The 14,582-nt window shown below is 46.5% G+C and overlaps 1 protein-coding gene across 11 annotated transcripts in view; it reads left to right on the top strand.

The window, feature by feature from the left end:
• Positions 1-1,739: 1,739 nt before the first annotated feature.
• Positions 1,740-14,582, top strand: part of LOC120847150 — a 32,661-nt gene continuing 19,818 nt past the window's right edge. The window contains exons 1-5 of one of the 11 annotated variants that reach the window (XM_042287734.1): positions 1,740-1,914; positions 2,149-2,324; positions 2,867-3,079; positions 4,884-5,042; positions 11,815-14,355. In XM_042287734.1, the coding sequence (XP_042143668.1) occupies positions 2,915-3,079; positions 4,884-5,042; positions 11,815-12,465 (975 nt within the window). In that variant the 5' untranslated portion in view covers positions 1,740-1,914; positions 2,149-2,324; positions 2,867-2,914 and the 3' untranslated portion in view covers positions 12,466-14,355. Of the gene's footprint in view, positions 2,325-2,866; positions 3,080-4,883; positions 5,043-5,139; positions 14,356-14,582 lie in introns of those variants that run through there. The other 10 variants (XR_006076991.1, XR_006076988.1, XM_042287736.1 and 7 more) reach the window with 10 other exon arrangements.

The following is a 14,582-nucleotide window of genomic DNA, read 5'->3' as shown; positions in this document are numbered from 1 at the left end:
GTGTTCCTGGTGAAGCTGGGAGAGTCAAAGGCAGACGGGCCCAAACCTGCAGACACCCACCCGAGAACGAAGGAGACGAAGAGAAACCCGGCTAGTGTTGGCACTTAATGAGCCCAGCCAAGCTGCGTTTTGGCAGGCCCTCACCAGAACTACTGGCAAGTGGCCACCCAATACAAAGGGGACACCAGTAAATTCAAATCTGAATCCGACATCACTAGAAAGGAAGCGCTCCACTGCTGTACTATCCAGCTGCGTTTAAATTGACAAACTTAAATTGTTTGCTCTTTTTTTCCAAGCTGCTTACACAGTTTTGAGAATGTGAAACAAGATGCCTACCCACTGCTGCGTACAGCTCTGTAAGCGGTACGGATACGTGAACAAGTTCCAGACAAAAGGTTTGTATGTGTCACATTGTTTGAATGTTTAGTCATGCGACTTATTTAAACAATCTTTTAAGCTATGCACGTCGCTTGGTCAGTTTCTCGGTACTTTCAGTTTTTTTGTTTTTCTTCCGTAAAAAAGGTGCCCTTAGTGTGTTGCTACAAGGCGGCCGTTCAGCACGCCAACCACACAGGTAGTGATTTTACCGTAGTTCTGTCAATGTGTACAGACATTTTTATGAGCTTCGCATGTCGCTGAGTTGCTTTTGTTACAGTTTGTGTTTGTGTCGGGCGCAGCACGCAGAGCGTGACGACCTGACCATGTCAGTGCATTTGGTGTGTCATTCAGCGACTGCTGTCAAACTTGCGTGTGACCTTCAGGAATGGTAACAGTGAGCCGCTGTGCGAACTACGTTAGGATCGTCACGTGGAATGTAAACTCCATTAGGCGCCTGCATTTTTATACAGTTCTATTATTATGGATATCCCTGTAGTGTTCACTGGTGCACAGCCTGCAATTCACGGTGTTAATGTGACGCAGGTGAAAAGTAACAAATGCACGTGCTCACCTTGGTACTTCATTTGCAGATTTCCTATCACAAGTTCCCGACTGTAACACCAACTTCACACAAATGAAAGACATTTACAACCCCCTGTAACACCGCATTAGAGCTCAGCTCATGAGAAGGAGGAGGGGAGGGTACTGAGGAGAGGGTATACCCCTCCTCCCTCCCCATTACCCCCTCATCCTCCCTGCTATTCCTCCCCTCCCCTCATCCTTCAAGCTCCTCCTCCCCTCCTCCCCTCCTCCTCCTCCCCCCGCGTGTTGCATCATGGGAAATGTCCCATTATGCACCGCACGGGACCCTCGTGACGTCACACGTGACCTCACGAATCACGTCACGAGGGTCCCGTGCAGTGCAAATAAATCAAATAAATAAATCATGCACCGCGCAATTACGGCGACGGCGACGCCGCTCAAGCCGGAAATGGGCGCCTAAGAGCTGTGTCCTAAAAGAGATGTATTGCAGTCGTCAAGAGGGATGAAAGAGCATATTTCAGAGTACCCAAAACAACTAAAGCATGCTCTGAGCATGTTGTGGAAGCTGATTTCTGGAAAGGTCTGGCAAGTGGCCGGCAGCTTCAGGGGGACACGGCTGTGCCATCCGTCCTCGTCTTTTGGAGGGTGAAGCCCTCAAGAAAGGCACTTCTTCCGCGGTTACTGTGCACACTCTCTAGCATCCAACGGCCACAGAACGGGAGGAACACGGTTCATGAACACTGTGCGCAAGCAGATAAGAAAAATTTGGCACCCACCACGGGATGCTATCCCCGAACAACGGTCTGAACCTTCAAACACAAGTCACCAGAGCTGCAGGAGCAAGCTGCAGGAGCAAGCTGCAGGAGCAAGCTGCAAAACTGCAAATGCAGCAACACCATTGTAGCACTACAAGCATAGCTAGCCACAAGCAAGGTGAACAAATCGAGGCTTCAAAAAGAGCTGCACACTCAACAAGCCAAGAGCCATAACGAGGTAGGGCTGCAGTCTGAAACGGAGGCCGAACTTGCCAGAGGTTGGAAGCTAAGAGCAGAGCCTGAAGTACAACTTAACACAAGCAAGCTCACTGAAGTAAACTGGATGCAAAGATGTGGTGAATGGAAAGGGTTCAGAAAGATTGTTAGTAACTGAGTTTGATATAGATGCTTACAGTAGTGAAACTCATCATAAACATGCGTGGTTCAACAATGCTATTTCGATGGCCTGCAGGAACTGTACAAACGGCTTATGGAGACAGGGTGTGACTCCCGCTGGAGTCATGAGGCGGTTTCGAAGAGGAGGAAGCAACAGCAGCGACGACGCCAAAGCAGTGCGGGAGCTGTTCACACGGTACTTCGTCAACGAGGGACAAGTGAGCTGGCAGTGGTGGATGGTTGCCTAAGAAGGTACTAATTAAAGACAGTTTGCATGCTTTTACTACTCTATGAGGGTTGCACACAATATTTGTAGGAGCCCATAAATAACACACTTGGATGACATTTGTTATACCCGGTCTGGGTATTCAGTAAGGGGGGGGGGAGGGTTTGTGGCAGCAGTAAGTCTGTTTGAGCAGAAAGTAAGCACACTATGCAAAGAACTGGACATACTACATGACAACCTTATCCTTGCTCAGTGCAACTTAGAAAAGCTTAAGGAAGAATCGGTCCCATTCGAAATTGAGAAATTCCGGGAAAGCGACAACAACATACTGTTCTACACGGATATGCTCATGAAAACCCTTGTAACGAAGGAGGATGTACATGAAAGTACGGAGAAAATCACTAAATTTGTTGTTATGACTCAGTGCCTCTACGTGTGCACACGTTGGTGCACATGCCAAAAAGTGTACTGCTTCATGGACCACTGTGGACACTCTCTTGCTTCGAGTTTGAGTCATATGGGACATTTACTGAAGTTGGTGACCTCAGCAAATGGCATCGCTTTTCAGACCTTGTCTCGTATTTTCCTCCGAAACAACTTTCGTCAGTTGCTCTCAATGGCCTCAGGAGAAGTGAGGAAGCACTGCTCTCAAAAGACAATGAAGAGAAACACAACACCAGAGCTCCTGGGCAGACCCAAACAAGCACCTCAAGATGTCACACACCTGCTGCAAGAGAACCTGGGGATTGTGGACAGTGTTGAAGAGTACAATCGTATGCAGGTGTGTGGTTGCGTCATTCACAGTGAGCAGTACATTAGCCCCCTGAAACGAGACTCGACAGCTGTGAAAGTTGGCAATGATTACGCAAAAGAGGAGCGAGTGGAGCTAGTGGGAAGTAGACTTCTCTCATTGACATACACACAAGGCCCGAAAATTGAAAATTAGAATGTTCCTTTCAATCTAAAAAAAGACAACTTTTATTGCCGGGCTTGAATGATGAGGCAGGGTTTCGCAGACCTCTATAGCACCTTTGCGGACCCTCATTTGACAACCACTGGTCTAGATTATTATGCTGTACACTGTACCATATTTAGGGTGTCTAGCAAGTTATTATTTTGAAATTCCCTGGCTTTTCCAGGTTTTCCCTGACAATTTCAGGTGAAATTCCCTGACCACTGTACAGGCGATGAAATATATAAGACCATTACAACACAAGGCATTGAGCATTGAGCACTGTGAGCATCATTTTGCATGGGCTTAATCTAACTTGCATATTCCGAAATATTCGGGTTCGTCCAGTCCGGTTTGAGCACTTCCTTGCCACCGACATCGTCATTGAAGAGGCCACTTCCGGAAACACAATGAACACACAATACTCAACCACACACATCAATAACCGAATGGCAGCATAGTGCATGGCCATGGCTTCCAGATGCACACTTTCAGATCCGTTCGGCTTAATGCTTGGATTGGATTGGGGTCTGCGGCTTTCCCATTTGTTACTAAATCTAGTAGCTCTAACTGGATCAAGCGCAATGTTGTCCCCCCAATCTAATCCAATCCAAAGCTTGGACTAGATTTGTCGGCTGTTCTCTTTGTATTGGGTAGCACACTCTACATTGGGTGAGCAGAGCCCGCGAACCGCTCTAGCAGAATTTAATGCCTATTTTTCTGCCCCCAAGTCCTCAAGTCTTTGCTCAGGGCACTCTATGGCGTTTCCGGCTCATTTTCCCTGACTAGGCTCACTTTTTGACAATATCCCCGACCATTCCCTGATTTTTCCCGGTAATTAAAATTTCCCTGACAATTCCCGGTTTTCCTGGTCGCTAGGCACACTAATATTATATCTGCAATCTTTTTAAAATTTTGCAATTCTGTTGCTCACCCACATGACCGAGCCTTATTTCTCTTTTCCGGTAACATTTTTAAATGCATTCCTTGTGTCCCATCTCTTGGTTTTTAGCTATATAACTTGCTTTTCCCACACCTAATACTTTTCATAAATAGAAATACTTTTTATTTTATCAGCAAGTAGTCATAATTTTAGCTAAGCCAAATCGCTTTGTGACTGAAGCTCACTTGGTGGTAATTTTGCAAAAAGTTGCAACAAGAAGCAAACTATCAAGCTCTCTATGGAAGCACTTCACAGTGTAAACTGTGAATAAAATGAATACAAGTTGCTTCCTTGCTGGGGCCATTTTTTGCTGTGGTATAGTGGTGGCGAGTCTCTGGCATGCATGGAAGCAACTTTCTGCACATGCAAGTCTAATGCATTGACGCTACTTCTGGGCCAATCTTTAGCACTTTTTAGCCAGAGCTAAGGTACTTGGAAGTTTTGCCCCTTGCAACTTAAATGGTAGCATTTGCCCTGAAGTGGTACAACTTATAGGCCCAAGTGGTACTATTTGCCCTGAAGTGGTACCACTTCCATGCCCAAGTGGCACCACTTGGCCTCAAGTGGTACCACTTACAGACCCAAGTGATACCACTTGCAGTCAAAGTGCTGCCACTTGCAGTCAAAGTGGTACCACTTTAAACTAAGTGATACCACTTGAAGTACCACTTTATATTCTCACTTGGGTAGGCACGCTGTCATTACATGTGCATGAGGACACAAGACTGTGTGGGAGAACCAGCCCCGAGTCAACAGCAAGGCACTCCTCAACATTCCGCTACCTGCTGCCATCACATACTCTGGTGCCAGTCCTACGCACATTCTTTGCCTTCTTCGTTCCATAAAAATGTAAGTCCTAAGAAAGACACTGTTCTTCTGGCTTCAGAGCTGTTTGGTGTTTCCTGCTGCTACAAAAGTGAGCAGAGCTGACAACAAAGATTTTCAGTTGACTAAACATGCCCAGTGATTGAGCCCGACATTGAGTTTTCTCCTTTCAAAGACCTGAGAAGCTGAACAGAAGTTCCTCCCGACAGCCAAGAAAGGCAGCAAGCTCCACCTGGTAGGCAATAGCCGTGCACTCACACCTGGCTACTCAGCAAAGTATGGGACATACACAATACTTCACGCCAGATTCAACAAGATCTCATAAGTCAAGGTTCTTCACATAAGGAGTGGCTAAATATAAAATTATGTCATTGCATTGCATGGATGAGGTGTGCATTTTACTGAATTTGTTCCTACCCTAATCGACAGAAGTAAAATAGAATAATCACATGGATACAGAAGGCATGAAGTGTTCCCTGGACTTCATCGTGAGCACGGGACTGTCTGTGTATAGCTTGTGACTAAACAGCACTTTAGGGTGAAGGCCCTGATGGACAGATACCCTGACACCAAGCACCGGTTTGACTCATGCCACATCGAAGAAACTAACAATATTTGAGAAATGAATTCCAATACCTGTTAAATTACTCAAAGTATAACCGAAGATGAAATTTGTTAATGTAAAGGTAGTGCAACATGCTTTGTTGTCAAGATACATGAGGCATTATTCCAACATCATCTTAGAGTATACTAAAGTTGATGATATTGTCCATGCTGGACCAAATGCGATTTTACTATAGCACCCTATTTTGACCGAATAATATGTCTACCTACATTGTCTTCCAGACTTGGCACGAGCTGAGCTAGTAATGCTTTCTAATTTCTAGGCATTTACAACGAGATGGCCACTGCAGGCAAGACGAAGAACAGTGTCTTGAACACATGGGTGAAGACCGTACATGGGCATGTCTGCTGGTGTGCCCAGACTAGCAATGACAATGGCATGCTGGTGCTTGCAAAATAGATGCCCGCCATGCAACACGTGATCAACGTTTACCAGCACCCTAGACCCCTTACCTCCCCTTGGACCCATACCCCAATCAAAAAGGACTGGTGGTTTCAGGAAGTAAAAAAGGATTTGTGTTTGGAGCATTCATAATATCCTTTCAACACCAATTGCCCGCTAGGTTTTCATATATGAACAAACTTCCTTTGGCTGTTCTGGCCAGTCTACAATCAAATACCCCAAGAAGGATACCATCTCATAGCCAGCTCGTGGAGACATTTCTATCAGATGATGAGGCCTAAAATATATCTTTTAGCCTTATAATTTGAGAAAACCTTTCTTCACTGTACAGGTCATGAAGACACATAATAAGGAAGCAAAAACTAACTTGTAACATAACAAAGGCATAAAAAAAATAAAATCCATTTTACTTTGTACCTAATATATTGGAGAATAACTTACCAACATCCAAGCTGTCTAAATTATTTAGTGAAGCTCATTCTCATTGCTAGGTAAACATGAGGAACCAAACAGCCAATGCTTTTCGTGTTCTTTTTCATTAAGTCATGAAACTATCACTTTGCACTTTCTACATAAAGCCGCTTGGATGACAAGCTATTAACATGATTACAAAATGGAGAACCTAGATGTAGCTCAATTTAGAACTGAACTGACAAGCCAAAATTTCTCTTTGCAAACAAGAAGCCTACTCCCTTGACGCCACTTGCGGGCATCACATTCCAGAAGTACCTCATCAACAGGCCGGTGAAGGAGAAGAGATGGCGCTCCTTTGAACCCTGCGAGAATGTTGGCGTTGCTTTGGCTGAAGAGATCTAGCAACTTCGGGATGCTCTCAGTGTCGCTACACAGGGCCTCCAGTGGCTCCTGTACAGTGGGTGCGCAGCAACTCGGACCAGCGACTCCAGTGCTCCCCATTCAAGACGATGAAGATTTGTGGAGTAATTGAAAAACACAGAGTCCCTCTTCAGATTGACGAACAAAGAGAGGGAAGAAGTGACCCAGTTTACCATCGGTCAAGCCAACAATGGAAGGTGGCACGAAGAGCGGCAGGGCAGAATTACAGCGTCGGTGTTCTTTGCTGTCATCAACTGCGTCAAGCCCGAGCACCTGGTGAAGGACATTTTGTACCCGAGTCCAGATGCCTCAAGTGAGGCCATGTGCAATTGGAGGACACATGAGGGCACCGCCGTTGCTGCCTACACATCACTTATAGCAGCATTCGACACTCCTGTCGAGATCCTCGAGACTGGGCTGCACATTCGCCCAAAGTGCAGCTTCATCGCTGCATCGCCAGACCGCATCATGGTAAAGGAGGACAATGAAGGGGGTCTTTTGGAGGTGAAGTGTCCATCGTAGAAGATTGGCTAACACCAATAAAGGACTTTAAGGACAAAAAGTTTTGCTGCAAGGTCGTGGATGGTTTGGTACGCCTTAAGAAAACTCACACCTACTTCTACCAGGTGCAAGGGCAGATGGCGGTGACCGGACACGAGTGGTGCGATTTTGTTCTCTGGACGAATAACAAGACTGTTGCCAACTCAACACGCATTGAGACCATCACCTTCGACAAGGAGTTTGTTGATCGAGTGCTGCTGCCAGAGCTCATCTATTTCGCCAAGCATGCCCTCCTCCCGAAAGTAGCAACCGGTCATGTAAGGCACTGAAGAGCCCTCATAGCTCGCAGCAAGTATGTCTCCTTCAAGCAGTACTGCACAGGGTTTTATGTGGTGGAGGACGGTCCCAGACTGAAAACAAAACTGCGTAGGCTGGAGTAAAGAAACACCTGCATGAAGCCTCAGGCTTCTCCAAGTGACAACGGCTCTTTTCAGAGCCAAATAAACATGCTTATTGAGAGCCACGTTTTTGTAGAGATTCCCGTGTCTTGGAAAATGGTATTTACTCGAGAAAAACAAAACACAGCGTGTGGTAGTTAAGTTTGTAAAGTTTATTACGATAAAAAGAAAGCCCCCCTTGCCTATAACTCCACCAAATAAGTCCGTCAAAAATTACCGTGGTCCATTTCACCAACAGCAAAAAGAGTGACATTCCTGTCTACACACTGGCCAGTCCCCCACTTGCTGTCTTGAATTCAGTCAATATTCTGGGTGTCACACTCGCAAGCAATCTGGACTTTTCTGCCCATATTTTGAGTGTCGTCTCCAGGATCTGACGGACGCTGGGTATAAAGCACGTGGCCAAATTATGCAGGCCAATAGTGCTGCGGATGCTTTACACAGCACTTGTGCTCCCCACTATGGCAATCCTCGGCAATCTAGTCCCCAGACCAACAGCGCCACTGCGAGTGCCTCGAGAGTGTGCAGCACTGTGCTACGTGCATCATCTCTGGCCAGTCATCCATCACCTTCGCCAGCTCGTATGGCACACGTCTCGGAGCCCTTAGTGGTGACCCTTGTTGAGAGGCTACGTACGTCGCGGGTATGCAGGCCTTGTCGGGTGTTCGATGGGCCGCCTTCGGGAACCCCCTTGTCTTCTGCAGTGCGGGCGAGTAAAACTGGGCAACCCGAGTAGCTCCGCGGCAGAACCATCCGCCATAGTGAACCCATGAAGCTGACAGAGACTTCCTAACTATTCTCTTACCCACCTCAAGCCCCCTGCCAACTTCAAACAAGGAGTCTCAAGAACTTTGCGTTTTCTTTTCCCTTTGAGTGGCATCGAGATCCTCTTGTGTTCTTTTGCTCTTGCTTCTCTCGTGTGTGATCTTTTTTTCGTCAATAGTGTATGTGGCAGTTGACTAGCAGGCGCATATGCATAAGGGTTGTATCCTTTCTGCTTAGCCACGTACATTGCCATCTGTGGAAATCAATTATAATTACAATTACAATAAAGTTTTGCTCTGGCATCACCACAGCAAAACTTTGGGTGGGCGTTCTTTCGTAACTTTATGGTAAAATTATAAAATATTTGTTTTATTGAATTATTCAAAGATGTGTGAATGTTTTTAAAGCAAAAATTGAAAGAACTTTGTGCAAAAGTTATTACGTGGCAATTTGTGAAAAAGGTAAAAAACCACGGAAGCATATTACTAAATGCACACCCATGCAGTGGAATATGCTGTCAACTAGCGGCATTGGACAGAAGTCGAGCTTGGGTCATTAATACCAAACTTGACGTCACCTTCGACGCAAAGCAAGAGCGCAGCTACGTGACTGCAGGCCTCGCTGAGCCTGTAGGCACAAAATGATTTTAAATGGGAGGGGCCGTGTTGCTGCGATCAGAAAGCAATCAAAATGAAAGGAAAAAACAAGCTACTCACTCTGCCATGCAAGTGCTGTGGACACTTAGGACTGTGCCCTCTTTTTTGACCATGGCCCAAGGCTGGTGGTACCCTCCGAAGGTTTGACTAGCTTCCACTTTCATGGTGACGAGAATGATGCCTGTGCTCCCTGTCGTAGCCCCAAATAAGCAAACAGCATGAACCCTACCACTCAAAAACAGGTTGCAACTGTCTTCAAGCATGTAACTCTTGAAGACGGTTGCAATCTATATCTACATGTAACTCTTGAAGGCAGTTGCATCTATATCTACCTCGTGGAGGGGTCCAAGCATGGACCCCTCCACAAGGTAGATATAGATGTTGCCAATTTCTAGTCCCGGCCACTGGCGAGCATCTATGGTGAAGACGTGTTTCTGAATAGCAGCATCTAATGGATCTCGAAGCTCCTGGCCTGCGATTGTCAGCTTTTGCCGGTAGCATTTGTCGCCGGTTCTTTCAACTAGGTAAGAAGAGGACATTTTGTTGGAGTAAAGTCGTGAAATTCTGATTGATACGTCGCTTGTACAACACGGTAAAACAGTAACGACCGAGCAATTCACACGCCTCGTTGCGAAGATGGTAGTGTTTTCAACGTGCCAGCAGGGCCAGAAATATTGAACCAGATGTCATGAGAGGTCTGTCAACAGGAAGCCAGAGGTTGATTGCACAACTGTTTTGTTTCCTGTCCTTGTAGTTTGGCAGAAATACTTGTTACGAATTGGTGACACGACAGGATGCTATAAATCAATATTAAAACCTGTTTTGTTTGCTTGATCTCAAGAGTGAATTTTAAAACACGCGCTCTTAGGCACCCGTTTCCGGGTTGAGCAGCGTCGCAGTCAGCGTCGACGTAACCGTGCATTGCATTATAGGACGTTCCCCGCTAAAGGTAGCAAGGAAATTTTTTCTGCTGAATTTAGAAGGAAAATTTTACTACTAAATTTAGAGGGAAAAATTTTCCGCTTAAAATTTAGCGGGAAAGTTTTCCCACTAAATGCAGCAGGAAAATTTTTTCCTAAATTTAGCAAGGTAATTTCTCCACTAAATTTAGTGGGGAAAATTTCCCACTAAATTTAGCAGGCAAATTTTCCCACTAAATTTAGCAGGCAAATTTTCTTGCTAAATTTAGTAGGGAAATTTTTCTGCTGAATTCAGTGGGGAAATTTTGCCACCAAATTTAGTGGGAAAATTTTCGCGCTGCTAAATTTAGCGGGGAAATTAACGTCACATGACCTCCAAGGCCAATTCAATTTCCCCGATAAATTTCCTGCTAAATTTAGCGTTAAAATTTTCGATAAATTTCCTGCTAAACTAAGTGGGAATATTTCTCTGCTAAATTTATTGGGAAAATTTTCGCTAAATTTGGAGGGAAATTAAACGAAAATTTCACGCTAAATGGGAGAGCAGGAGAGGAGAAAGGGAGGGTATGGAGGTGGAGGAGAGCATACCTTCCCCTCCTCCTCCTCAATAGCTGCGCTCTAATTCGGCATTATAGAGAACTGTAAACGTCTTTCATGTTTTGTAAACTATTGCTGGCATTGTGCTGAGGCTTGAGCCATAAGGACCTGGAGGTAGCCATGTCATCAAAGATTGGGATTCGGGTGATTCAGAAACCATGCGAACCACAGCACAAGTGGCCCAGGGCACCAGCACAACTGGCTGAATAAACAGCTCAGCCTTCAAAAAGATTGCAGTGCTGTTCTTGCAAGATGCTGCATTCAAAGAAATTTATTTGGCATTTAAATTCGGTAAAGCAGGCATGAGTAGACTGGGATTGCACCAGGACACACTGGACTGGGATTTTATGGCCATCTTTCAGGCACAATGCCGACGCTGCCCTTTCGTGTAATGGGATCGACATATAAGGCTTTCGCCTTGATCAAATTCCTAAACTTTGCCTAGTCCCAGACTGCCGCACTTTGCTGCCGTGGCCGAGCAATCACCCAGAACGAGCCGCAGACTTGATTATAAGTCGACCCCCCCCCCCCCACATTGCATATCAGCAAAAAAAAAAAATAATCTTTAGATGCGCATGTGGCGGCCTCCGCCATATATTTTATCTCAGACGTCAAGGCGCTCCGTCTCCGCCATATGTTAATCTCGGACGTCGAGGCACCCTAGCGCGCTCCATCTGGTTCTCCGGTGCGCATTCGAGTAAACACTTCGGCGCACCGGCCGGGCTCAAGGGTCAGGTTTCTTCCCTCCGTGCGCAGTCGGCACAGTTGTCTTCAGACGGATAATAAAACCACAGAACCAATTTGTACAATCACGGAGTCGGACGTTTTTTCCTTCGCGTCCTCAAAATCTCGGAACACATCCCTACAAATTGGTGACCCCAGATGAGCGACTCCTTCATGGTTCCCGGCAATTTTCCAACCATTTCCGAAAGCAAACAGTCTGCTGCTGGGGACACCATTCCGACGGGATCTTTAGCGGCAATTCGAATCAAGCTGCCTCCATTTCAGACGAAGAACGCCAAGGTATGGTTTGCGCAGGTTGAGGCGCAATTTCTGCTGCATCGCATCACCTCGCAAGCGACTAAATATCTTCACGTCGTCTCCTCGCTGCCAGCTGAAGTCGCCGATGAACTAGAGGACATCCTCGCGGCGGCGCCGACATCCAACCAGTATGACAACCTCAAGGCCGCTATCCTCGCCCGGAAGACCACGTCGGAGCGCAGCTGCCTCCAGCATCTCCTCAACATGAAGGAGCTTGGTAACCAGCGTCCCTCCCGGCTACTGCGCCGGATGCGACAACTTCTGGGCGACGCCACTTCGAATGCTGAAACATCGCTCCTCCGTGAGCTATTTCTGCAGCGCTTGCCCCACAACATGGTCGTCGTGCTCGCAGCAAGTGAGGACATGCCCCTGGAGCGCCTGGCTGATCTGGCGGATCGTGTTGCAGAATACTCCACACCCCCGGTTGTCGCCGCGGCCAGCTTTCAATCACGAGCATCGGATCCCGCAGCAGCCGCACCTTCCCAGGATATAGCGGCTCGACTCAGCCGCTTGGAAAAGACCATCCAAGACCTGCAACTGCCAGCCTTCAGCGGCCTACGGGGTGACTCTTACAAGAAGTGCCGCCACCCCACGAGAGTCGGGCGCGCCGTGCGCTGTTCACCGCCGTACATTCGGGTTAATTTGTGAATCGCTATTATTAATGCTCGTTTGCACAAATAAAAAATAATTAATTTGTAAAATGAGTGCACAAAATAGCACAGTGCTAGGGGTACGCCGAGCTGCTCATGACATTGCGGTTGTTTCGTTTTTGCCGGCGGTGGAAGGCTTTGGTTCGATTACAAGTCGACCCCCCACTTCAGATTTTTAAAAATTGAAAAAATGGTCAACCTACATTCCTGTAAATACGGTAGTCATAACAGGTACGCAATCTGTGTGTCATATGTTTGCATTTGTCCTCCTTTAAAGACATCAAAGGAAGCTGGAAATTCCTCAAAAGACTGAGACATCTATTGACATTTTTTTACAGTAAATCCAAACAGAAAACTTAATTGAACATGACATAGGCACCGAGACGGCCAGAAAAAATGACACAAAGGCAAAAGCGACACTAAAAGGTATCAACGTTTTAGTGTTTGTGCTGTTTTTGCCTGCAGTCTAAGAGTTAAGGTGATGCTCAATCTAAACCAGCTCGTTCGCGCCCTTACATTCACTTGATAAAACCTATTTGTGTCAGAAATGTTGCTAAAACCGCAAAAGAAAGAAAGTTAAGAGAGATGTGATATCAACTCTGGCCTCTGTCGCTTGAAGACAACCCGTTCCATCAAAGAAGCTGTGAACGATGTAGTCTGCATTTTTAAAACCACTGTGTTCAGAGTACTCACAGTAGAATCTCTTTAGTACCACGCATCAGAATGCTTGATATTTGTAGTGTCTTCTGTAATTTTACTAAGCTTGGACTTCTCTTAACCGTAGGGAGGTCACAGAACTTGCTGCCAATAGGGAGAAGACCGAGGGGCGGCCTAGGTTATGTCACCCCTTATAAAGAGTGGGTACTATCCCGAGTATAACACACTTCATCTTCGAAACCCTTGCAGAGAGGAAGACATACACATGCATATAGGCAAACCCACCCAAAGCATGAACAGGATAATACTGCCATCTGAATGCCTTCTTCAGGCTCAAGGGTCTTGCAACTCTTTAAGAGCCCAAAATCCACTCTGTTAAGGAGATAGGCAGTAGCTTATATGTCAGTTTAAAGACCGCCGCATCTTCATTCCACGCTCGCTGCAACACGAGATACTTGCAATGGGAAGGAGCTGAGCTCCTTTCCATTGCATCCAGCGATCGGATGCCTTTTCTCCTTTCTCTCCTCACCCTTTTCTGTAAGTTCAGCTGGTTTCCACAATCTAGGTAAGACATGAGATACTGCAGCTGATACATGAAGGCAATCAGGGCATCGGACGCTGCAAGGCAAGAGCAAGGGACGCTGTTTGGTGGCCTACTCTAAACAGCGAAATGGAGCAACTTGTGACAGCCTGCGAGCGGTGCGCCCAAACAAGAGTACAGCGCTCCTAGCCCCTCATCAGCACACCGACTCCCAGTCGTCTCTGGCAGAGACTCGGTGCGGATCTGTCCGAGCTCAAGGGGAAAAACCAAGTGCTTGTCGTGAACTATTACTCCCGCTTCCCAGAGGTCATCAGCCTGACATTGACGACGTCAACGTCCGTCATCGCAGCAGTCAAGAGTACATTCGCCCGGTTTGGGATCCCCGACGTGCTGGTATCGGACAATGGGCCGCAGTTCTCTTCGAGACAATTCGCCGAGTTCGCCCAGAGCTACGGTTTCCAGCACGTCACGAGCAGCCCACGCTACCCACAGGCGAATGGGGAAGCGGAGCGTATGGTGCGGACAATAAAAGAGCTGTTCTACAAGTCAAGAGACCCGCACATGGCCCTCCTGGTGTATCGAGACACCCCTGGAATGACCGGTTAAAGCCTGTCCCAACCATACCTCGGCAAATTCATTCATGAACTCGCTCATTCACCTTGATTCACATTCACGGCGTGAATCTGAATTGCTCTGAATGAATTCTTGAATTTGAAAACATTCATGATGTGATGGTGAATGACTTCGTGAATTTGAATGAATTCGTGATGTGATGGTGAATGAAGTCGTGAAGTCGTGATGTGATGGTGAATGATTTCGTGAATTTGAATGAATTCGTGGTGTGATGGTGAATGAAGTCGTGATGTGATGGTGAATGAAGTCGTGATGTGATGGTGAATGAAGTCGTGATGTGATGG

Source organism: Ixodes scapularis, unplaced genomic scaffold, assembly GCF_016920785.2.
Source record: "Ixodes scapularis isolate PalLabHiFi unplaced genomic scaffold, ASM1692078v2 ptg000247l_1___fragment_3__unscaffolded, whole genome shotgun sequence".
In the NCBI taxonomy this organism is placed as follows: Eukaryota; Metazoa; Arthropoda; class Arachnida; order Ixodida; family Ixodidae; genus Ixodes; species Ixodes scapularis.
Note: the sequence above shows the minus strand (reverse complement) of the source record. Positions and strands in the feature narration are given on the sequence as shown.